The 26,442-nt window shown below is 31.7% G+C and overlaps 3 protein-coding genes and 1 long non-coding RNA gene across 6 annotated transcripts; 2 read left to right on the forward strand and 2 right to left on the reverse strand.

The window, feature by feature from the left end:
* LOC109127965 (cytochrome P450 71A27-like) lies at window positions 9-1,615 on the forward strand. Its single transcript, XM_019233602.1, has 3 exons — window positions 9-485; window positions 911-1,189; window positions 1,277-1,615. The coding sequence occupies exons 1-3, from the start codon at window positions 9-11 to the stop codon at window positions 1,613-1,615; spliced, it is 1,095 nt and encodes a 364-aa protein (XP_019089147.1).
* Window positions 2,854-4,276, reverse strand: LOC104733626 (ribonuclease 3-like protein 3). The gene is made up of 3 exons (XM_010453195.2): window positions 3,738-4,276; window positions 3,203-3,349; window positions 2,854-3,114 (listed from the first exon to the last, which is right to left on the reverse strand). Exons 1-3 carry the CDS (start codon window positions 4,152-4,154, stop codon window positions 2,854-2,856), a joined length of 825 nt encoding a protein of 274 aa, XP_010451497.1. The 5' UTR covers window positions 4,155-4,276.
* LOC104732109 lies at window positions 11,649-14,150 on the forward strand. Of its 3 annotated transcripts, none has more exons than XR_758724.1 (7): window positions 11,649-11,746; window positions 12,198-12,295; window positions 12,580-12,692; window positions 12,780-12,865; window positions 12,967-13,403; window positions 13,628-13,705; window positions 13,820-14,150. It is a non-coding gene; the product is annotated as an uncharacterized LOC104732109 (long non-coding RNA). The 3 variants fall into 3 exon arrangements; XR_758723.1 differs by having other exon boundaries at window positions 13,652-13,705; XR_758725.1 differs by having other exon boundaries at window positions 12,989-13,403; window positions 13,652-13,705.
* On the reverse strand, window positions 18,514-19,873 carry LOC104733627 (ribonuclease 3-like protein 3). The gene is made up of 3 exons (XM_010453196.2): window positions 19,427-19,873; window positions 18,897-19,040; window positions 18,514-18,805 (listed from the first exon to the last, which is right to left on the reverse strand). The coding sequence occupies exons 1-3, from the start codon at window positions 19,871-19,873 to the stop codon at window positions 18,545-18,547; spliced, it is 852 nt and encodes a 283-aa protein (XP_010451498.1). The 3' UTR covers window positions 18,514-18,544.

The raw sequence follows: 26,442 nt of genomic DNA on the forward strand, positions 1-26,442 counted from the left end.
TGTGCATGATGCATCTCTTCAACAACAAAATGGTTCGGTCCTTTGAGAAGCTAAGAGAAGAAGAGATAAAAGTATTGACAAAGAAGCTAGAAGAAGCATGTTCATCTTCTTCATCAGTAAATCTAAGGAAACTACTTATGACTCTTACCAACGATATCATGTGCAGAATCATCTTGGGAAGAAAATACAACAGCGAGGAAGGTGGAATTGATATCAAGAACTTAGTAGTGACATTACATGAGTGCTTTGGCAAATTCTTTGTCGGAGATTTTATTCCCAGCTTGGCATGGATAGACAGGATCAGTGGCGTAGATGATAAAATGGAAGACATAAATAATAAGTTAAATGGATTTTTAGACAGCGTGGTGCAAGAACATGCCGATCGCGAAGAGCCATCAGATTTTGTTGATATGTTGCTATCGATTCAAAAAGATCAAACCAAACGATTTGGACTTGACAGAGGTGACATAATACTCATCCTCAAGGTAACCCCACCCATTCCTTTTGTTTTGCATATTTTCATGAAAAATGAATTTGCAGTACATATATAATGTCAATTTTAAAAAAATAAAAAATAAATAAGTTAAAGTTTTGGTAAAACAAACATTTATTTTTTCATGTAGAAACACATACATATCTGACTGATTTTAAGCAACATTAGAACTCTGATATAGTCTCCATTGTATACGCTTTCGTTGATAGTAGATGAAATCTAGAGGAATCAATATATACAAAGTGTATAAATTAGTATAATACACATGAATGTGTTTGATCTATTGAAAACTAGACTTGATTTGGATCAAGGTAATTATGACATAGGTCACTGATCCATAAAAACCTCGTAAAAGAGTTTGGACTAAACCCAAATTGTTACGTATGCTAAACAAATTAGTGTTCTTTGGTCTTTCAGGATATGTTTTTTGCAGGAACATTAACAAATTCCTCAGTACTAGAATGGACAATGGCAGAACTTATGAGGCATCCAGAGTGTATGAAGAAACTTCAAGATGAGATTAATACAGTGTCGGCGCATAACTCAAATGTAACGGAGAAAGAAGTTGAAAAAATGGACTATTTACAATGTGTGATCAAGGAGGGGCTACGGCTGCATCCCGCTGCTCCATTATTGTCAAGGATATCTACTGAAGACATCCAATTAAAGGGATATGATATTGCTGCAGGGACAATGGTAAATATCATATATATATATATATATTTTGAAATACAATAAGACTAATAACATAGTATGTAGTAATATACTTGGCTTGGAACACAGGTTCTAATCAATGCTTCATCAATTCTTCGAAACCCTACTATATGGGGACATGATGCAGAGGAATTTAAACCGGAGAGGCATTTTGGTTCGAATTCGGACTTTATTGGTAATGATTCAAAGTTCCTTCCATTTGGAGCGGGAAGAAGAGTTTGCCCCGGACTGGGATTTTCTATTGTCTTGTCCAAATTAACACTAGCCAACCTTGTGAAACGGTTCAACTGGAGAGTCACGGTCGGACCAGGGGAAGATGATAAGCCTGATCTAGCTGAAGCCTCGTCTGGTATTGATGTTCGCCGAAAGTTTCCTCTCATTGTCTTTCCATCACTTGTGCACGCATGAAGGTATTAATACATCTTGACTTGATGATAAGATACGTTTACTTAACGTGTCCAGTTCACTAGCTTGTCGCATGATGATGAGTGTGAGCTTTGCTTTTATATGTTCCTTTATAACGTAGTACTTTACTATTGGTGGTCAGACTCTACATACTTCTTAATTAAGTAAACTTAATTATTCGTGACATTCTCTCCCACCCAACAATGTGATTCCTCAAGCTCGTACGCTTGTGTCATTGTGGGATAACTCTTACCCCCACTTGATTCGATGACTCAGCACCTCGCCTTCATCTCTGTGGAATCAGGGTTCTATCGCTGACCAAGTTTCTTAAAAAAACTCCACCATATACCCATCCGGACCAGGCGACTTATTCATAGGCAACGAGAAAATTAATTGCTTCGCCTCTGATAATGTAACTGCATAAATAAGATGCTCTTACTGCTGAACAGAGCATCTAAATTGCAATAACTCTTGCAAATTAAAGCGATATATACCGGTAAAATCTTCAGGCCTTTGCGTGAGCAGATCCGAGAAAAAGTGAACAGCCTCATCTGTAATGTGTTTATAGTTATAGCTTAGTCTTGATCAAATGAGTCTGAATCATTAGTTTTGTCACTTGGAAATGTGCTCGATGAGATTTCTGAAAAATTCTTAGCATCCTTTTTCAATGGAAAATAATAGTTAGGATGTTAGGTGGTTAGGTTTGAAATTAATGCATTTTAGTCGATCCGTCTTAATAAAAAAATATTTAGTTTGGTGTGCTTAATTTGCTTATATATACTATTTATTCAAGTTGATTCAAATACAAAGATGTATAAATCAATTTTTGATACAATATTTATATATATAACTTAATGGTCTCCAAAAAAGGTAGAAAAATTGGCGATAGCATCTTTGGCAGCGCAATTACGAGCAGTTTCTTTTTTGATACGATGTTCTCCACGTCCAAGCAATTTATCCTGAATATAGAAAGAATATTCTTTATTTTCTTGCCAAGTGTCTTTGGCTTCCAACTTCAAGTTCCTCTTCTGACACATCTCATAGAGTTCTGTCACTGGGTGGATCTCCAATTTGTCCAAGTGTATTATTGGTTCGAGCAATGGTTTTATCACCTATATATCCAAAAATTCATCGAATTAATCGGTTAACCCAACTCTAGTAGATATGTAATTACAACATAATGTGTATGTTAATTACTACCTTCCATACGGTTTCGATAGAGTTGCAGTCCNTTATACAACTTAATGGTTTCCAAAAAAGGTAGAAAAATTGGCGATAGCATCTTTGGCAGCGCAATTACGAGCAGTTTCCTTTTTGATACGATGGTCTCCACGTCCAACCAATTTATCCTGAATATAGAAACAATATTCTTTATTTTCTTTCCATGTGTCTTTGGCCTCCAACTTTAAGTTCCTCTTCTGACACATCTCATAGAGTTCTGTCACTGGGTGGATCTCCAATTTGTCCAAATGTATTATTGGTTCGAGCAATGGTTTTATCACCTATATATCCAAAAATTCATCGAATTAATCGGTTAACCCAACTCTAGTAGATATGTAATTACAACATAATGTGTATGTTAATTACTACCTTCCATACGGTTTCGATAGAGTTGCAGTCCATGAAAAGAGCTCCAATTGTAGATTCTACGATGTTTGCTAGAGATTTAGGAACTTTCACAAGACCACGCGAGTGTAATGTTGGATGTTTCTCTATCGCTTCCACAAATTCTAGTATCTGCATGCATTAATCCGATAGATAACACAAACCAATATGAATAAATTGTAAACTATATATAACATAATAATTCAAAGAAGTAAAAGAAAGACTATTTTGAGTTTTTTTTGACATAGTAGAGAAATGTAACAGGATCAGAAATTAATTGAATTTGATATTAATAAAAGTCATATATATTGACATATATAAGACAATTTGTCTTGCCTATAAACAAAAGTAACGTGAGCTTCTATGAAATGTTTTATCCCTTTTCATATTTTTGTTTACTCATTCAATCAACCATATTGTACTTAGACATGATCGAAGATAATAAATGGAAAGTTAGATGATTTTACAAATTAAGGCTTTTAAAGATGATATTGACTAGGGTTTTAAGAAAGTAACTTACTTGGTTATCAAGCAAAGCTTTCTTATGACGGAGGCAGCGATGGAGATTGTGTTTTACAGCGACTCGAGCCAATTTCTCGGTGTCAACGTTGACGGCTCGGAGATTGGTCAACGAACCAGGCGACTCTCTAGGGTATAAATTAAAAATATATATCGTTACAATCGTGTTTAGGATCGTATCTCCTATAAATTCTAGGCGTTCATTGGAAAAGTCTTCGTCGCAACTAGTGTCGGTGAAAGCTTCTAACAACAAACTCTTGTCTTTGAACTTGTAATTTAAGATCTTCTCCACCATCTCCAGAGGCTGGTCTGGATCGGTTGAGGTTAGGGGTCCTGATCCGTTGGTTTTGGTGTTGTCTAAGCTGATCAAGTTCGACTGTAATGATTCAACGTCTGCGTTTGAGACTTGCGATTCCATAGGGACAAGAGAGGAGGAAGGATATGTCTTTTTCTAAGTTTCTGCTGTGTTAATTTGTCTCTTGTGCTTCTTGGTCTCCGGTTATGATATTGTTTTTATACACGTCTTCTTTACTATATTTGCTATGATTTTTTTTTTTTAATATTGTTATAGTTGTCATTATTTTATTGTGAGGAAAATCAAAATCATTGAATTTATTTCAGTTATTAAATATAGAAGATTCTCATTAATTTTAAAAATTATTTTTATGATTGTTTAGACTTAAAGCAAGAATAGGTCATATTCACACCAGATTTTTGACTAATTAATTACATATCTTATATAATAAAGCTTGGTTTCTTGAAACTCATTTTTAATGACAAGTGGCATTCTATTTTTTTGACATGCGTCATTTTTCACCCTATTTTTTTTGATATGTGTCAGTTTTTCTAAAATTTAAATACATTATTTTTATAAGATTTAATTATATTTTTATACTAAAAAAATAAATTTTCAATATCTATTTAGGAATTATATATTTTCTAATGAGGTAAAATATTTTCTAATATTTAGTTCAAATTTTTTGTATTAATTCTTAAATAACTTCAAACTCATTCTCTAATAAGCTGGCAAGTGTCACTCTATTATTTTGACATGTGTTATTCTTCTAAAATTTTAATTCATTATTTTCATAAGATTTAATTAAAATTTGTACTAAAATATAACCTATAATTTTTCAATACTCATTTAGTAATTAATTTTTTTTCTAATGAGGTATCATTTATCAATATTTTATATAGTTACCATAATATTATTAATATTGTAAGATATTTTCTAATATTTAGTTCACTGCCGATGAGAAGCATGTACATTTGGCTTTGCAAATCTAAAAAATCATAATGTACTTTTGCTCTTCAAAAAACAAAAAAATTATGTAATAAACAGTAAACTAGGGTGAGTGTAAGAAGAAGCTCTACTAAATATGTGAATTCACGTCATTGTATTGGTCATCATAATTTGATAAGTTCATCATCTCCATCCATCTCCATCAAGAACCTAAGCCGAGTGTTTATCTTTTACTTTTTTTTTTTTGATAACTCAGGATAAATCCCCAGGCCTATGGAGGGGCCCGAGACTAATCCCTAGTGGATGTGCAGAACACGGATAGACTCTCTCTCCAGATATTCAAATGGGCCGTAAGCAAGGACCCATATCCATGTGGCCACATAGTAAATGAGTAGCAATTCCGCATCTGGGGAGAATTGATCCCTGGCCCATATCCGTGGCCACATAGTAAATGTAACTTCCACTTTTTGTGTATTAATTTTCTAAAATGTAATTTTCTAGTATATTATATATTTCCTTTGTAAGACACTTATAAAAATTAAATACCCTTTTAGGTTTTTGTGTTGATATTATATATAATACTAGATAAGAACCCGTCCGATGTGCGAGTTTAAAATTTTGTAAATAAAATTAAATTTAATAAAAAATATTAAAACTTATTGTACATTGTTTATAATTTTTTTTTGCTATAATACACTGATTTATATTTATTTACAAATTTTCTATGTATGTTACCAGTAAAAGTGTATATTTTATATTTAGGTATACTGTATGTTACAAATATTTTATTTACCACCACCTAGAAAATGTCTATATGAACAAATTAAGCCAACTATTATATGTCTCTTTACTTTCACTTTTGCATAGTTTCTTTAATCACTAAAATTGTTGGCTCAAAAAATATTTCGAATAAAAAATAAATTACATCACAATAGTGTATGACCAACCATGCAGAGAACCTCGGTTCTGTCCTCTTCCCTTATAGAGAGAATCTTGCGTCTAACCTGCTCCACCATGGAGAGAACCTTGGCTCCACCTTTATCCCTTGGGGAGATAGCCTTGCGTGCAACCTCCCCCACCTTCCTCTCTTAGGAGAGATAACCTTGCGCCCAACCTCATCCATCATAGAGAGAACATTGGCTCTGCCCTCCTCCTGTGTGGAGAGAACATGTTCACGTCTTTTAGCTATCTCAAAATGGCTTGTTCCAGCAACTAATGAAATTAAAGACACTTTCCCAATGTCACAAAATATTTTGATAGTAACTAATGTTAAATTTCCCAATATATTCGTGGAAGTTTTTTTGACCCACCATGATATAGCCTCTGTCTCTGAGCTCCTACGGATCTATCAACAACGATTTTTGTTTTTACAATCTATCTATGTTTGTTGTAAACTTGTGTTTGATTAGCCTATTTTATCCAACTATTAGGTTGATTGATGATCTTTTCCTCTTTATCTCCTTTTCGGATTGAACGAATGGTAACAATTATGTTTGCACAGAAAAAGGTTTATGACCAACCAATAAGGTTGAAAAATCAGAAGAATATTAATTTGATATAATTAAAGAAGAAAAAATCTTAGGTTCACCCCTAGCGGTGAACGTTCCTCTTAATTAACCAATCAGAATACAATAATATGACATGTCATATCATATTTAAATAAAAAATCAAAATTAAAATAAAAAGACAAAACAAATTAAGGAAACAAGTTATGTAGATCTTTTATAAGGAAATTATGTCGGTTAGGTTTTATAAAAGAAGATTAGAGTTTAAATATATGTCGGTTTGATTTTATAAAAGAATGGTTAGGATTTAGATTTTATAATTAAACGAAATTATATGTCGGATTGGGTTTATAAAATAATAGTTAGGGTTTAGATTTTACAATTAAACAAAATTATATGTCAGTTTGGGTTTATAAAAGAGTGGTTAGAATTTAGATTTTACAATTAAACGAAATTATATGTCGGTTTAGGTTTACGAAAGAGTGTTTAAGGTTTATATTTTATAATTAAACAAAACTATATGTTGGTTTGGGTTTATAAAATTTGGTTAGAGTTTAGATGTGATAATTAAAAATTGTAATATAATATTAGAATTAACAATTTTAAAATTGATTGATCTACATAAGTTGTTTCCTTAATTATGTTTTGTTTCCTTAATTTAAAGGGGGTGAATACTTGTTAAGTTCGGGAAGCTTTAAATACTTGTTTATCGACCCTACAAATTCTATATGATATTTCCATGTGTTTTGTCCGCGCACAGTTCTGAAAATCACTTCCTGAAAGGTTACCCATCCTGAAACTACTCTAGCTTGAGCATGCTTAACTCTGGAGATCTCTTAGGACCCGTGATCAAAAAGATAAGTGAAATTTTGGTGACGTAGGTGGCCAAAACATTTCTTTCAAACATATCGGCAAACCGTGGTGTCACAATCTCTGAATTCCTATGGATCTATCAACAATAATTTATGTTTTTCTGTCTACCTATATATATATTGTCGTAAGCTTGTGTTTGATTACCCTATTTTATCTAACCATTAGGTTGATGATCTTCTACTCCTTATCTCTCTTTGGGATTGAACGAATGGTAACAATTATGTTTGCACAAAAATGGTCTATGATCAACCAATCAAGGTTGAAAAATTAGAGGAAAATTAATTTGACATAAATATAGAAATAATAGAATATTATAAGCAAGATAATATATGAATCTCAAATAATTTAAAAGTGAAAAGACAAATTAAATAAAACAATCTAAAAATACTACATTAAGTGAAGTGACCTTAGTGCAGTGGCAGGAGGTAAGTCCAATTGTAGAAGGCACTATCACACCAGGGATCGAATCCTGCTCTCTACGAATATAGGAATTTGGCTAATGGGCCGGCCAGTTGTGGCCCAATGGTTGACAAAAAAACTACATTAAATTTAAAATACAGTATTCAAAAAAGATGATGCATATATTAATCATTCTTTTGGGTCAACATATCAATCTTACATATTCCAAACTGAAAAAGGAGAAAGTAAGAGAAGATTTTGGTCTAAAAAATTAAGAAAAATTTACCTTTTTATCAATATTTTTGAATAAATTATTTATAAAATTTAGAAATTAGAATTAACTGTATATTTTTCTTAATCCCATTTCTATTTTTTCGTAGAATGAATAACTTCAAATTAAAAATAAATATTATAATTTCGAATTTTAATTATCTAAATAAATATTATAAACTCTGTAATTTTTGACAATTATCTTTTTACATTATTAATATTCTTTAAAACAAAATATTTTATTTTTTTTATAATCAAATTCCTCCTATTAAATATTAACGTTTACACATGTCAAAATCTAAGATTGATAACTTGACACATGTTATAATCTTGTTAATGACTAACTTTCAAAACCCAACTTTATATAATAAGATTATCTTGTATATTTAAACAAAATTTTATATTTACAGTCCAATTGTTTGAACTGAAAATTATTAAGTTGAGAAAATAAATTCCTAAGATTTATAAATAACAAAGGGTATAATATAATAAATTTAATACAGAAACTCCCATTTGGATTTTGGCGTAAATGTTCTAAAGTTGACTTGCATAAAATCTTGCCAAAAAAAATCCTTATATTATCCGACCACCGATGCCAACAACAAAAAATGAAAAACCGAATATAGTTTTTATATGAAAATAAAAGTAAAAAGAAAACTGACATAATTCTTTTTGGACTTTAGCTCATTCTATACAAATATAACATTTATTCCAATGCAAATGGGTTCATTTACAAATCTTTAAAGGAATAAAAATTCTATACAGAAACTATGAAGAGATGACTTTGTTTTTCTAAAATATGAAGGGGCTTGGTTGTTGAGTGACAATGAAACTGAACACAGATCACTCGTTGTCTAAGAACAAAGACTAATGGATTCATCGCTATAGTGACTTGTCTTTGCTTAAATAAAACAACATTAGGTAACAACCCGCACTATGTGCGGGATAAATAGATTTAGAGAAAATTATTATAAGTAAAATTATTATCTTAGAACCAAAGAATCAATATCTGTTTGTATTAAATATAATATATAACTAATGTTTTTTATTTATTTATTTAAAGCTGTGTTTATCGTATAAAAATATGTTTTACCCGTGAAATCTTTGAATGTTTAAGAGGTTTTATGGTAGAGAAAGTATTAATAAAATATTACTTTTTATTGTAATGTCTTTGTGTGGTTTAAAAATAAAATTCATATCTTCTTATGTTTTATCTTGTAATCACAACAATTTTGCATATTTCTTATGTAACCATAACAACATATACTAAATTACTCTGTAGTTTAATTATTTAATTTTATTATATGTTAGTAACAATCAGATTCTAAACTAAATTACTTTGTGTGTTTTAAAAATCGAATTTATATTTATGATTTATCGAGTAACTATAACAATTTTGCATAATCTACTAATCATTTATTTTAAATATATTATGATTTTTTTTGGTTACTAAGTTTATTTATAATGATAAGGGTTGCTGAAAAAAAAAATGATAAGGGTTATTGTCTCATTCTTTTTTAATAGCACATAGATGAACATACAATTAGAACGTATATTCCTATTCGGTTATCAATATTTCCATTTTTAATGAATAATCACACTAAATGTTGAGATTAGTTAGTTTACATACTTAGATATATAAATAATCACACATCATGATATCCCCTAATTTGTTGTCATTTTTATATTTATTTATGAATATATATAAATCTATATTTATTGGGAATTAAGTTTCTTTTAATGAGTTGGAGATAATTCAGAAGATACTTCTTTTTATAATCAATTATAATACTAACATAAAAATATCATTTTGTTTTTATATGATTTTGTTAATAAGTTATATGTTCTTTATTTTTATTAACTTTCTATTAATTGATATGTTTTTATAGCCCTTTTAGAATATTTTACTTATATTGATTTTAAGAAATCAATATTTATATTAATTTTAAGAAATTAATATAATTTTGACTTGTATATTTGTAAGTAAATTTTAGTGAAATTTTGCCTTACTATTAAATTTGTGTGAGAAATGATAACATACCTAATTATTATTTTAAAAATAAATACAATGGCATAGAGCTGTAATTACTTAGAAAATTTAAGGGTATTTTGCTAAAAAGTGTCATGAGCTCTCTGGCGGCGACACATCAGCTTTTTCTCAAATATGCTTCTCTATTAATATATAAACATCAGCTTTTTCTCATATGTGCTTCTCTATTAATACATAGGGGATTTGTGTGAGAAATGATAACATATCTAATTATTATTTTTAAAATAAATACAATAACATAGCGCTGTAATTAATTAGAAAATTTAAGGATATTTTGCTAAAAAGTATCATGAGCTCTCTAGCGGCCACACATCAGCTTTTTCTCAAATGTGTTTCTCTATTAATATATATAGGGGATATAAAGCTAATTGCATGTGAAGCTAATTAATTGCATATAAAGCATGGTAATTACGATAAAAGAATCATTGTTTTGTCACGTCCATCTCTAGAAACTTTTTTTTGGGTTTAATGTTACATCTCCAGAAACTTGTTAAAAAGAAGATCGCATTATATAATTTACGTATACATTTTGTTGAGTGGTGGAGACAAAGTTCAATATAACAGATATATGAAGTATCTAAGTAAATAGAAATGTATGATCTATTGTGAACGCATGGTTAATGCTGTACTTGTATGTTCTATTATTTGAACGCAGGGTTGATGCTGCAAATGTATGTTCGAGTCTGTGAACGTACATATGGTTATCTAAGAACGTTTTATTAAAGGAGATTTTCGGCTCATGCTTGCTTTGCTTGTCGTAGGGGTTTTCTTTATTTATATTCTTTGTAGCGGTTTCCTATGAGTATCGAAGATAGAAAGCAGTACAACGAGAGATTGAGAGATCATATCCCGAATATATTTGATTTGAGTGAAATCTGCAGCGCCATGATTTGGACATATCTCTCACATTGAGGGTGAACCACTGTAAATCTAGTATACCATTTTTATCTCTTTTGTTTTTATTTGTGATCTTGAAGTTAAATTAGATACGTATTTCCTGACATATTCAATAATTTTTACATTTTTTTCTGTTACTTTCTTTAATATATTTGATATTAGAACAAATATATAATCGATACTGTGTGAATGAAAAACAGATACTAACTCGAAGATACATAAATAAAATACATATTAAGAAAATTTCGGAAAAACCTGGTAAATGAAGTGATAAACGATTCCGAAGATTCCAAAGCTATTAAGATGTATGTTTAACTTCCCACTTCAACAAAAGGAATTTTTTTTTGTTAGAATTGTAAATATCCCTACTATTAAAAGAAAAAGTTACCTGAAAAAAATCTTAGTTTTGTAAAAATTTACAATACAATGCCATTGCAATTATGACTATTTTAATATTTTTTTAGAAAGGACAAAAACGTTATTTCCTTCTCACATAAACGGATAAACACACGGGTCATATAAACCCGATAATCTAACCCGATTTTATGTTATAATCTCAGTCGTTCATTGCCTATTTCTTTTTAAATCCTGACCGTATATTTTGAGATCTTTTTAATCTTATCCGTCCATTATTCTGTCAATATTAAAATAAGAAACAAAACCCTAACCCACAACTTCTTTTTCCCTGTCGCCTCTCTCTCTTTTAGCAGAAGAGTGGACGATGATGTTCTGGGATTGAGTTTCATCAAGGAGAAAGCGGCGGCAGCAAAGCAGTACGTAAATATATCAACACTCTCTCTTTCTTTTTTTCTCTCTAATTGCTCCTTATTCTATTGTACGTCCACTAATAAATATTTAAGATCTATTTTAATTTCAAGTCATTGTTTGGGCAAAATTAGATCTTTTGAGCTTGATTCTCTCTCAATTTTAAATGATAGTATGTTTGGTTTTGGGTATTGTTTTCTTTTCTATTTGTCTGATTTTTTTCCATGTTTATTGATTGAATTTTAAAACAATTTCTAAATTTTGTTTGTGCTATGGATGAGTAATTTTGATTAAATTTTTGACACATATACTAGCAACTGATTTTTTCAGCTTTTAGTTATCCAATTCTGAAAATTACTATGACCCTTCTCACTCGATCTAATATGATCATTGATTTTTCTGCAGAATCAAATTGTTTATGTTTATCTTTAAGATCCTTTTGCTCTCTTAAATTTGCAGGTCGCAGATTTCTTCATCTCCTTCTGTGAGAAACTGGATGAATCTTCCTCTACAAAGTGTTTGGCTGAGACACCAAAGAAAAATAACAAATCACTATGGTAAGAGATCTTTTATTTTTATATTATCTATTTTATATAAGACTGAGATCTTGGGTATAGTTCTGAAGCACTGTTTTTTCATGCTAACGATCCCACAACTATTGGATAGAGGACTTTCATAGGACATTGAAAATGGCGTTATAAGCATTAACTGGAACAGAAAAAAAAATTGAGACTTATTTAGGATGAAATATGACTTGGATTTTACTTGAAGCGTGTGGCTAAATATATGTTAAAGAGTGTTCAAATTTTTTTAGAGGATTATTGGTTTATTGTTTTTGTAGAGAGTCAAGGATATGATGATACTCTTCGAACCAACCTACTCGAATTGGATGACAATGGCCTTATTCTGGAAATTGAAGTCGCATAACAAATAACCAAACATTTCTACTTCAAGGTATGCAAGTCTTACAACCTTTTTGTTTCTCTTTAGAAATAGTGTAATATTTTTAATCACTTTCATGTGATTGTGTATTGTGTACAGGTATAGGAAGCTGGTATATCCTCATGATAATTTAAAAATGTTCTCTAAACACAAAACAGAGATAGAGAATTACGTCTCTTTCTAAGGTAAGTTATTTAGCTTATAAACTAAAGGAATTAAAGAACGGTCCAGTGATACTGAAGTGGTCATTGATTTATCAGAATCTTTGTTTCTCTTTTGCTAAAAGGTTATTTTCTACGGTGTACAAGGAAAATTATCCGTTTGCTTTGGGTGATGAGGTTTGGAGGCTGAAAATATTTGAAAGGACGTGACTTACCATAAGAATCTTTATAAATTCAGATAAGTTGTTCTAATGTATAATGGTTATTATTTACTTCTTTTGCTTTGGACTTCTTGGAGAGTTATCAAGTATATCATCACCATCACTTCTTTTTCTCCCTCTTTCTACTACATAACACAACTGTATATAGTCTCAATCCATCACCATATAAGTTTAAGTTAATATAGAGACAAACTGTGTTGTGTATATATGGTATATGATAATATAATTGGTGGGAAGCTGAAGCTACTTTGGGTGTGAAAGCAGGTGAAATAAAGACGAGAATAAACATAAGAAACATGAAGAACAAGCTCTTCAAGTTACTGATCATGAACTCATAAAAGGTAATACACCACCGCTTCATTCTCATAAACATGACTTATGTATAATATTTATCCATTTGAAGTACATCCTCCTGAAATTCTGTTTGTGTTTAGGCTTAAGCTCTAAACACAAACCAGTGATAGAGAAGTACATACCTTTCTCTCTTCAGCTTATAAGTAAAGGAATTTTAAAAACAGTTCAATGAACCTTTGTTTTCTTATATAAGCCTTTTTGGGTTTTCAAGGGTAAACTAATGAAAGTGTTACAGTTGGTCGAGTGTTTAGAGTGGACGACTCATAATAAGATTGACAAGAAACCAAGAGTGAGTTTTCAGCTTTTTGTTATTTAATATGTGTTGTGATCCTTTCAATGATTCATATTTTATAATCTTCACGTTGATCTATTCTTCTCACTCATTTCAGCTTGTGCTGTTTAGAATGAATGCAGGTCAAGGCATTGTACATGAAAGAGATTTTGAAGAGATTTAACACAACAACGTCTAAAGAAATTATTCAAACATCACGGGAAAACTATACGAGTTTTTGCACTACGCATACATAGAGGACAAGCGTCATAAGAGCCATGGGTTGCACTGAACGATGTGTGATCGGTGGTATGCTTCATTTGAATAATCATTTTTTTTGTTTCTTTGTATTCTTTTTTCTAACTAACAGTATCAAGAATCAAAGTTTGATGACATCTTAAATGTGTTTCTAATCTGAATCAGTACATCATTTGTTTCTATTAAGATCTTAGTTGTTGGGTAAGTTGAGGTTTGTTTAATTGCAGCACACTAATAGAATTTTAGAGAATTTTCAGTGTGGTAGATAACATCTCTGCTATGTGTTTCTCTTTCGCCACAGAAGGTTAAACAAATTAATGTGGTAAAAAAACAAACCATATTAATTAGTACTAATCTGATATAACAAAGCAACCTTGCACTATTATTACTACTGGGGAGGACAATTTATAACCAGAAAGTTTAACGCTAATGAAAAAAAAAAGATCTTGCAGTAGAAAACCAAACAACATTGTTTATAATAATATGTCGTACAGGGATTAAGTTTAGTGGTCTGTTAGCTTTGTTCATAAGCAACTATTATTAAAACTAATTCTAATTAATGAGATTCTCACTAATTAAGATTGGGGCATTTTTCAAAAGAAAAATATTTAGGTTCATCTGTAGGGTAAATTTTTCTATTCACCTCATTCTTTTCAATAAAAAAATCTTCTAAATAATATTTTTTTTTTTAAAAATAAATCAAAATTAAATTAAAAAGTAAAACAGTATACTCAAAAGATTTTCCAAAAACAGTATACTGGAAAGATTTTCCAAAAATAAATCAAAAATCAACTAAAGTGGGTAATTCAAATGAAAAAAAACAGTATAAGATTTTCCAAAAAAAAAGGAGAACATAAATTTTAGATAAAAGTACAGAATCAAAATATAGATAGATAAATTCAAGTCTCAAACTTTAACTAATTTGGGTAAATATTGACTATACGACATGTAATGAACCACTTTGGAACGGGTACTTTGAGAATTTTATGTAGTTTTGAAAACAATAAAATAGTTTTTGATACTTATAATTTCTTTAAGAGATAATTTCAACTACCTATATAAACATTAAATATTTAACAGAGAATTCAAGTATCCTATCTAAAATTCTTATCCAATCCCTATTAATAAAAATTTCCTAACGAGTAATTATATAAAAGATAATGCTCATATGACAGAAAAATTATGATGAATGTAGGACGGGCTGGGACAAGACATGACAGGACGAAATAAGATGGAACGGGATGTGAAGTTCCAAAATAAAAATAAGATGGAACGGGATGGGACAAGACATGACGAGAAGATAAGATAGAACATGTTATATACGCACAATAATCCAAAATAAGACCAAATTGAAATCTGAATTTTGGGATTAATACCAATATTGTACAATTAAAATTTATATTAAAAATATTTTACCCGTGCTATAGCATGGGATACTACCTAGTTTTATTTAAAATGGAAATGAAAAGGAGTTACATGAAGTAAATCACACTATTTGGTCCCATGAGAAAAAAGAAAGATGTAAGAACATAGACGCAATTAAAGACCATTCATTCCATCGACATTAACAAAAATAAATGACATTTCGAAGTCAATGAAGTGATAAACGATTCCGAAGATTCTCCGGCCTAGAAGACATCCCAAGGAAGAAGATACGCGAAGGCAAACAGCGATGGTACCGATTCATCGATAACCACAGACACAGTGATTAGAAACCTTTACCCGCTAGGCCCGAGAAACTAATCCACCCACGTCATGTGAGATCGGCTCTTCAAAACTAATCCATGAACTCTCTCAGAGTCGAACAACACGAACCAAAGGAAACAGTAACGATAGCTCACTCTAGTCTCTAACATCCTCTTTCTCCGAAGTCGGCTAGCATAGAGCAAAATATTCAACACAAAACAACAAACGCTAAACATTCCGATCCAACCACCAGGTTAAGCTAATCCACAAACCAAAGAGGATGTTAGAGACTAGAGAGGCAGCAACTTAAGAACACAATAGAACCAAGACTTTACAAACGCCACGGCAGTCCGATAGAGGAGAAGACTCCTCAACGGTGTCATCACTAGTCGGTGTCAAATGCTGGAAAATTGATCACATATCAAATGGTGCTAATTAAATACTCCATCCGTTTCAAAATATAAGATGTTTTGGAGAAGTTTGTTGTTTCATAATATAGGATGCTTTCAAATTTCAATGCAACTTTTAGATTAGTTTAGTATTTTATATTATGCAGTATTGTTTCTGATTGGTTGAACTTGTTAAAAGTAAAGACTTCTTAATTTGCGTGCTTTGCTTAAAACATCCTATATTTTGAAACGGAGGGAGTATGACTTAGAGAAGAGCTTCAAGTTCTGAGTGTAGACGAGAAAGAGGAGAAAGATTTTGACTTTTGCTTCTTGCTCCTATTAGTACCATTCTGCTTTCCATCCATAGCACCCAAATTTTAAACGAAACCTATATTTACAAACTTACAATACAAAACCTGTATATAGTAGTTACATACAACCAAAACACCTGCAACCTAAATATTTCATAATTAAATCTAAAACTATAACTAACACCAAATGCCCATATGAGTAATTGTTGTAAATCCTACACACCAAAACGTAAGGAAATAAGTGAACAAAATTGTGTATTTCTCAAACTCCAAAACTTACTCTAAATATAAGAGTAGTTAGGAATCCAACAAAGAGTGGTAATAATGAAGATGAAGTATTTATGAAACTAGTACAAGAGTATCTTCCAAAATTTGGGGCGTGCTCTGTAGAATGAATGCTATATGTGTAAATGAGCGGGCCCCTAAATTTTTTAATCATTTGGTACTCTTTTGAATGAATATATTAATATTTAATATTCACATAGAACGTATATAGAGCAGTTCTCACAAATAATATATATATATATATATATAACATATGATAATATACATGACAGGAATAAAAAAATAAAATTATATCGTATTTTGTACATGTCTACAACGAAAACTAACATATACCAGAAAATAATATTGTATTTTCTGACAGCAAGATTATATATAAATCTGTATATAAACTCCAATTCAAAGGTAAGTATGTTAATGTAGAAAAACATGTTATTGGGAGAAATCAACAGTCTCAACTCAGAATAGCAAAAATTTAATCTTGCCCTCATGACTCAAAAATCCCTTATATATATATAAGAGTTATGTTATATATATATGAGTTATGTTGCCTTCGAGACTTCATTAAAAGATAAAAAATCTCTTCTTAGAGTCTTGATGAAATAGTATAGTTTGGTGTGCTTATACCATTTAATTNGATGTTTTGGAGAAGTTTGTTGTTTCATAATATAGGATGCTTTCAAATTTCAATGCAACTTTTAGATTAGTTTAGTATTTTATATTATGCAGTATTGTTTCTGATTGGTTGAACTTGTTAAAAGTAAAGACTTCTTAATTTGCGTGCTTTGCTTAAAACATCCTATATTTTGAAACGGAGGGAGTATGACTTAGAGAAGAGCTTCAAGTTCTGAGTGTAGACGAGAAAGAGGAGAAAGATTTTGACTTTTGCTTCTTGCTCCTATTAGTACCATTCTGCTTTCCATCCATAGCACCCAAATTTTAAACGAAACCTATATTTACAAACTTACAATACAAAACCTGTATATAGTAGTTACATACAACCAAAACACCTGCAACCTAAATATTTCATAATTAAATCTAAAACTATAACTAACACCAAATGCCCATATGAGTAATTGTTGTAAATCCTACACACCAAAACGTAAGGAAATAAGTGAACAAAATTGTGTATTTCTCAAACTCCAAAACTTACTCTAAATATAAGAGTAGTTAGGAATCCAACAAAGAGTGGTAATAATGAAGATGAAGTATTTATGAAACTAGTACAAGAGTATCTTCCAAAATTTGGGGCGTGCTCTGTAGAATGAATGCTATATGTGTAAATGAGCGGGCCCCTAAATTTTTTAATCATTTGGTACTCTTTTGAATGAATATATTAATATTTAATATTCACATAGAACGTATATAGAGCAGTTCTCACAAATAATATATATATATATATATATAACATATGATAATATACATGACAGGAATAAAAAAATAAAATTATATCGTATTTTGTACATGTCTACAACGAAAACTAACATATACCAGAAAATAATATTGTATTTTCTGACAGCAAGATTATATATAAATCTGTATATAAACTCCAATTCAAAGGTAAGTATGTTAATGTAGAAAAACATGTTATTGGGAGAAATCAACAGTCTCAACTCAGAATAGCAAAAATTTAATCTTGCCCTCATGACTCAAAAATCCCTTATATATATATAAGAGTTATGTTATATATATATGAGTTATGTTGCCTTCGAGACTTCATTAAAAGATAAAAAATCTCTTCTTAGAGTCTTGATGAAATAGTATAGTTTGGTGTGCTTATACCATTTAATTTCGACATTGCTAGGTTCATTCATAAGAACAATGAAAGGAGTACTTTATTTAAGTTGATTCAAATACAAAGACAATACAATGTCACCTGTAGAAATTAAAATTTTGATGCAAATCCTCACAACATCCTGTCGAGAACTTTTTTAAAGGTCTTCGAAAAACTTAGAGAAATTCTCGACAGCATTTTGTGCAGCGCGATTACGAGCAGTTTCTTTTTTTTCTGGATATAGCCCACATCCGACCAACTTATCCTCAATAAGGAAACAATACTTTCCATTGATTTCCCAGGTGTCTTTGGACGTCAGTTTCAAGTTCTTCTTCTGGCACATCTCATTGAGTTCTGTCATTGGATGGTTCTTGAAATTTTCTAAAAGTATTATTGGCTCCATAAATGGTTTTATCACCTATATATTTAGTTTTTCAACACAAAAAAAAATATGTATAGATCAATCGATGACCTAAATATATTATGTATGTATAGTTACTTTAAGTTACCTTCCAGACGGTTTTGATGCACTCGCAGTCCATGAAGAGAGCTCCAATGGTAGACTCTACTATGTTTGCTAGAGATTTAGGTACTTTCAAAAGACCATGCGAATGTAATGGATGTTCTTTTTTTGCTTCCACAAATTCCATTATCTGCATATATATATATAGTTATATATGTACATCTCATTAATATAGTTCACATATAACACACAGCTAGCCAATACAAATGTTTTTATTTATGAAAAATGTTAATATAGGGCAAGGTGTATCAAATAAAGAAAACATTCATTGGCAGAAATTAACAAAATATAGGATGGAATTGAAATAGAGAATTTAGGGGAGGGGGGGGGAACACAAGTTGACAACAAAAAGTTTCATTTTTTCTTTTTTCTTTTATTGAATCATTTAATCAACCAGATTGCAATAAGACATGATCGACGATAATGAATGGGACTTTAGTAGATTAAACACTGTTAGTTACTAGGAAATTAAAAGAAGATAAATGACTAGCTAGGGTTTAAAGAAGGGTAACTTACCTGCTCCAGAAACAAGGGTTTCTTATGACGGAGGTAGCGATAGAGTTCGTGTTTGACAGCGACCCTAGCCAATTTCTCGCTGTCTACGTTGACCGCTCGGAGCTTGGTCAAAACACCAGGTGATTGTTTAGGGTAGAGTTTAATAAACTCAAAGATTATGGCCGTATCTAGGACCGAATCTCCTAAAAGCTCTAGGAGTTCGTACGAATCGCACTCCTCATCAACGTAAGTAGCGTCTGTGAACGCTTGCAGCAACAAATTCTTGTTTTTGAACTTGTAATTTAAGTTCTTCTCCAACAATTCGATATCCAAAGGCTCGTCCGCCGGATCAGTTGATCCCTTGGCTTCGGTGTTGTTATCTTCATTACCTTCGAAGCTGGTCAAATTATCCAACTCATGTGGCTGCGGGAAGGATTCAGCAACTGCGTTTGTGAGTTGCGACTCCATAGAGAGAAGAGGGTGTGTTTGAGGAGAGAAAGAGAGAGAGAGAGAGAGGGGATATGTCTCTTTGCTATGTTTCTATTGTGCTTGTCTGTTGTTCTTCTTAAGTCTTGATTATGAGTCTCTTATACACAGACTTCTTTGATACATTTGTCAAGCTATCTTCAAAATAGTTATAGTTGTATTATTTCTATTGTGACTAAGCAAAATCATTTTTCAATATTTTGATGAATTAAATATAGTAGATTTTCATTCATTTCTAAATTATTATGATTCTTACCCAAAAAAAAAATATTATGATTGTTAAAATTTAGAGAAATAATAGGTCATCATAACCAAAAGATTTTGACTAATTGATTACATATACATCATATATTTTCTTTGTATGACACTAATAATGATTAAATACCGTTTTAGGTTATATTAAATTGTACTTTTCAACTAGAATTTATTTTAAAAATCTAAATTTATTGTTTGCAGAAAATGAATTACCAAATTTTATTATATCCAAAACAAAAAGGATATCTATAATAACTAGAAATAAAACGAAAATTCTCTCATACATGTTTGGATTTATATTTTTTTTTTTCGAAGTGGACTTCCATAAGTTTTTTCTAAAAACGTATTTATTTTAACGGAACAACGATACTAATAAAAACCGGAAAACATGTAAAAGAAAGACGATATAGTAATCTTAGATATTATTATAAATTAAACTAGATTAGGACCCGCGATAAACCGCGGAGCAAATTTATTTATAACTAAAATATTTAAATTATAAGTTGTATTTGTTTGTTAAATATGTTATAATTATATAATAATTGTTAAATAAACCATATAATACCGCAATATAATTTATTTTTTATATAATATTTATTTAATTAATTTAATTAGATATGTCTATTCTTTGATACTAAAATAATAAAATGATGTTTTACCTGTGTAACAGCGAAATAATGATATTTTTTAATTTATATAAATATCGATAAAACCCGTCCCGCTATATAACCCCATCCCGAGATATTTTAACTCACACTATATCATCTTAATTTTTAATACTTACTGTGTATCTACGGTATAATATTTTTCATATTTAACTTTTTAAAAATTTTAAATATTTTCATATTTAATCTTTTAAAAATCTTTAAAATAAAGAACCGAAATAAACCAAATAAAAGTTTTTAAACTTTGAATGCCTGATAAATCAAAGTTTCTACTCATTTGTATTCATAATCATTTTGGTCTCTTTTATATTATGACTCTAAACCATTAATTTTTTTAGACGATGTGGGATATTGTAACCGTATTTTTTTATTCATCTATTGAGTAATATATGTCCGTTTTTAAAATTTTGTATTACATCATATGCAGGAAAAAAACACAATTTTTATTAACTAAATGTATTATAGAATAATTCAAGATAATTTAAATATAAATTCAAATAAAAATGAAAGGGAATCATATAATTATGTTTGAATGAGGTAGAAAAATTTCTTTATTTTTTTAAGTCTTACCTATAATTAATTTTGAAGTTTTGGTAACTAATATTAAAGTCAATGCATTAAATATAAAAACTTTCCAAAAAGTATTTTTGAGCAAAAACTACTGCAAAAATACTAGTATAGATTGTATATTTTAAATGCAATTTGAGTTAATTTACAAATCCTTTTAGGAATAGAGAATCTATAAAGAAATACCATATTTAGTATATCTAAATTTGGGATGGAGCGACCAAAAGAGAAACACAAACGTTGACGTTGAATTTGTAAGAACCAGGGGCTTGGGTTGTTGAGTAGGCAGTGACAATAGAATTAAATATCATTCATTGAGTAAAAATAACAAAAAATGATAATTTTGGTTAAATAAATGGTAATCATATCAATACAATAAAAGATAAAAGTGTTTCTCTCCAGAGCATGCATGACACATGAGCTTCAACATTGAAGCAGGTATTGACACCTCAGAAAAAATCAGCTATCAAATTAAAACAATTAATACAGATCAGCAGTTTAGAGAAGTTGGGCTTGAAGTGTTTTGGTAATGTGAACTGTTAATGGACCGCATGATTGATCAAAACCCAAATAAAGAAGTGTGTTGTGTTAGAAATATTTGTTTCTATTTTGTTGTCTAACACATATGCAAAATTTGGAGTGAGATTTACGGCTCATCAAGTAAAATTATAGCTATGAGAAAAGTTTTCAAAAGATATGGTAATTAAAAGAGTTATTGGGCATAATCTGGATCCTGTCTAGGATGTTTTCCTATGGACAACATAATCATTTTTGTTATAACATATTTTGTCTTTAAACTTATTTGGTTGTTTATATAATTATTTTTTTCAGTTATTACGTTATCAATATGATTTTTACGGAAAAAAATTATTTTTTTTTTCAAAAATATCTATACAAAACAAATAACTCAAACCAACATAACATATATATATATGTATATTTATAAGAGAAAATTAAGCTAAGAATTTATTTAAATGTTTATAATGATAAATATATATTAATTCAGTTATTTACAATATTAACTATTAACTAAAATAAAAGTAAAATTAAGTAATTTGTGATGGAACTTAGTTGACTGATATTTTGGTTTTCTTTATGGATCAGACTTAAAACATTGTTTAGAATAATAAAATAAGACTTTTGTTGTTTTTTAAAGTAAAATAATTTTTCACTAAAAGAAGATACAAGAAAGAAAATTCATAATCTTGTGTTTTTGCTAAGAGGATGTCATTCAAGTGGTTACATTATAAATATTAAAATGCATAAAATATACAATAACATTTGAGCAAAATCAGAATACTAAATTCTAATTTTTACAAGGCTTTTAAAGCTCAATCTTATTTATCTTAAACTACAATTAAGAATAGTCTACATACCAACGAGTTCCAAACAAATTAAGAAAAAATTACAAATAACATACAAAAAACACAACAAAAGGAAAAAAAATCAACCCCGCGACGTAGCCCGGATACTATTCTAGTGTTATATAATATGAGAAGATTTTTCTCAATTTTTGCTATGAAGATGACACTTGGCTTGTTACCTACCTGACACATATATTATGTTGTTGTTTGGATCTAATTAACTAAATTTATTTGTGCTTTGGATCTAATTAACTACTGGCTCATAAATCCAAAAAAACTTTCAACATTTCCTTATTCCCTTATTCAATCACAATCACAACCAGTTGTAAACCCTTCCCATGCAAAATTATCATTTATCAGTTTGTGGTTTCATCCTAAGAAAAAATTGATTATAGTTTATTATTATTTTTTTTAGAATTGAATGTAAAATTAATTCAAACAAAAAGAAAAAACTGTTTTACATCAAGTGTGGACTCTTTGCAGAATTTTGTGTGAAAGAAATACAGAGCTTTATGTTGAGCAGAGCGGAGCGGCCAAAAAAGAGTTGTAAACCATAAGGCAAGGCCTCCATCATAAGAGTAGTCGCCTTGGTTGCGAATCGAGATAATCTGTTACGGATGGTTTTGTCAATTAATTTCTGAAGATGATGTGAGGAGCTCGGGTTGTCGCCATGGCGTCGGAAGTTGCGTTCTCTCCAGATGTAATAAATCACAGTCTGGAAAGCATACCGTAACGTGAATAGATGCAGCTTGTCGTAGCTAGAGTGAGTGAGAGTCCAGTCGAGAGTGTATGCGGGACCAAGGAGCTTACTACAAGAGAATACCAGATAGAGGATGCATATGGGCAGGTGAAGAACAGATGGTTCCTTGTCTCCACCAACTCACCGCAGAAGAAACAGTCTATCCGCTGGTTCGAGTTCCATCTCTGCATATAGTCCCCACGTTACAAACGCATGCTTTGGAGTCGCTTTGGCGAACCATACAGTTGTGTGCCAATCTTTTATCGGTGAGGGGATGCGAAGCTGAGTCGTTGTCTCCGCAGTAGAGAAATTGGTTTTGTAACTATCACGCAAACTTTTCCACATCGGGATATCCTCCTCCTGCGTCAGTGTGAGGTTAGCAATAACTTCCTCAATCTGATTGGCCCAAAGGGAGTCCTTTCCCGACAGTATCCTCCATATCAGTTTAAGAAGGCTTGCGTTATTTGCAGCTGTTAGGGACGGGGGACCTAAGCCACCTTCATGGGCAAGAAATTATAGTTTATTTTGAAATTATAATTATGGAGTTCCATCTTATGTATTATTTATGGGCAAGAAATGATTCTAAATTAAGTAAAAAATATATTTTTGGGTTTCAATCTTATAAATGATTCATGTGCAAGAAATGATTCTAAATTATGTTAGATTATGGGATGTTTATGTGTTCTCAAAATTTTCTAATAAATTCATAAATTTTTTTGTTTAAATTTTAAATCCATTCCTGGGTTTAGTTTCTAGCCTTTAATCTTGTATAATCTAACAGTAGATTGTTTTATGTAAGTAATTTGATAATTGCTTACTCATTTATTCCTCATTAGATCTTACCAATTCGTTTTCCATAAAGTTAGAATTTAATCTGTTTTCTATAAAATTAGAATTCAATCCCTAACTACTCTCATTTTAAAACAATTTTTTCGGTCATTAGGTTCCTCTGAAGAATTCTATTATTTTTATGTATCTTCCCAAATTTATTTATTTATTTATTTATTTTTTTTGACAACAAATGATCAGCTCATATGAGCCAATGTGAAGGAAATGAGTTTACAAACAAAACATGCTGCGGTGATGTATGCGCTTGGCATGCCAAAGAATCCGCACTAACATTAGCACTTATGGAAATAAAAGATAAAGAGAAAGACGAGAACTCCTCCCTGTCCAACTCTATGTCATCAAGGTAGGTCTTGAACGCCGGCCAGTCTTGAGGGGAAGACACCATCTTCACCAAGTTTGAACAATCTGAATAAAAAGCTACGTCTCGAAAATCATGTCCAATCATGCAGCGCAAAGCCCAAACAAAAGCCTCTACTTTTGCATGCAGAGGGGAAAGACTCTGACGGAAATTGGTGGCTCCTTTTATCGTCGAGCTATCTGTAGCGGCTGAACACACCCAACCCGCACCCGCAAATTCGTCTCCCATCCTCCATGATCCATCAACAAAACACCGGTAACCCGAGAAGACGGTAGGCAGCGACCCTACTCGTCATGTCCCTCTATCAACAGTGGCACAAGTCATCGTAGATAGACCCTCCTCTTCCTCCTCTGTTTGAGCCTGTAACCATGTGGAAGACTCCCCCACCGCTATCCTAACAACCTCCTCGGGCTTGTCTATAATATTCTCAAAGACTCGAGTATTTCGCGCATTCCAAATATACCACATAAGCCATGGGAGCGCTGCAATCTGAGCACCCGGATTGTCCGTTCCCAAAAAATGATCCACATTGGCATACAAAGAGTCTGTGGGGAACGAAACCTGACCGACCGGGACCTGGGCTAAAGCCCAAGCTTGTCGAGCTAGCGGACACCGAAAAATAGCATGGTTTACCGTTTCCTCATCCGCCCCACAGCGGGCACATCCTGAATCACAGGCAATGTCCCGTCTCCTCTAATTCGCCGAAACCGAGATACATCCTGATAATACTTGCCACATAAAGTGTTGTATCTTTGGTGGACACGCCACCCTCCAAACTCCCGCTAGAAGCGGAGTAATGTCCGGCCCAAAGCGAGGCACGAGCAACCCCTGTTTTGCCGACCGTTCCGAATTATACCCTGATTTTACCGAATACTTTCCTGATTTTGTAAAGTGCCAACCCAACGAGTCAACCATCTGAGGGCTACCCAAAGGTATAGCCCTGATTAATACAGCCTCCTTCGGGGGATAATGCTCAAGGAGCATATCGAAACGCCAGGAATTAGTTTGACGATCAATAAGATGTGAAATTTTCAGAGAAGGGTCCTGAACCGGTCTCTTACTCACAGCTGGTCTTGGGGATTGAGCTGGTATCCATGGGTCAGTCCATATCGAAATGGAATCACAAGAGCCAACCCGTATAATAAGTCCTTTATTGACCAAAAATCTAGCTGAAACAATACTCTGCCACCCATAGGATGGAGAATATGAACGAATAGGATCCATAGGATTTGAGTTCCTATAATACCTGCCCTTAAAAACCCGCGCAAAAAGGGTCTCAGGAGCCTCAATCAGTCTCCACAATTGTTTTGCCAATAAGGGAGTGTTAAAGTCATCCACATTCCTGAAACCCAGACCTCCCAACTCCTTGCTCCCACATAACTTCTCCCAGGCTAACCAATACATCCCCCCAGACTGTCCTGAGCTCCACCAAAAATTCGCCACCGCACTAGTTAGTTTCGATGTGACCGTTTTTGGCAGACGGAAACAGGACATGACAAAAGTCGGAACCGCAGTGGCGACAGACTTTATCATAACCTCTTTCCCTCCTCTGGACAGTTGTTTCGCTGTCCACCCATTTGTACGGCTCTGTAGACGATCCCGTACGTAGGAGAACACTTTTGTCTTAGACCCTCCCAGACTCTCCGGTATCCCTAAATACGACCCCATCCCGCCCAGCGTTGAAATACCCAAAACCTCCTGCACCTCACGCTTGATTCCTTCATCTACCTTGTGGCCAAATTGAATGGAAGATT

Source organism: Camelina sativa, chromosome 12 (genome assembly GCF_000633955.1).
Source record: "Camelina sativa cultivar DH55 chromosome 12, Cs, whole genome shotgun sequence".
Taxonomy (NCBI): domain Eukaryota; kingdom Viridiplantae; phylum Streptophyta; class Magnoliopsida; order Brassicales; family Brassicaceae; genus Camelina; species Camelina sativa.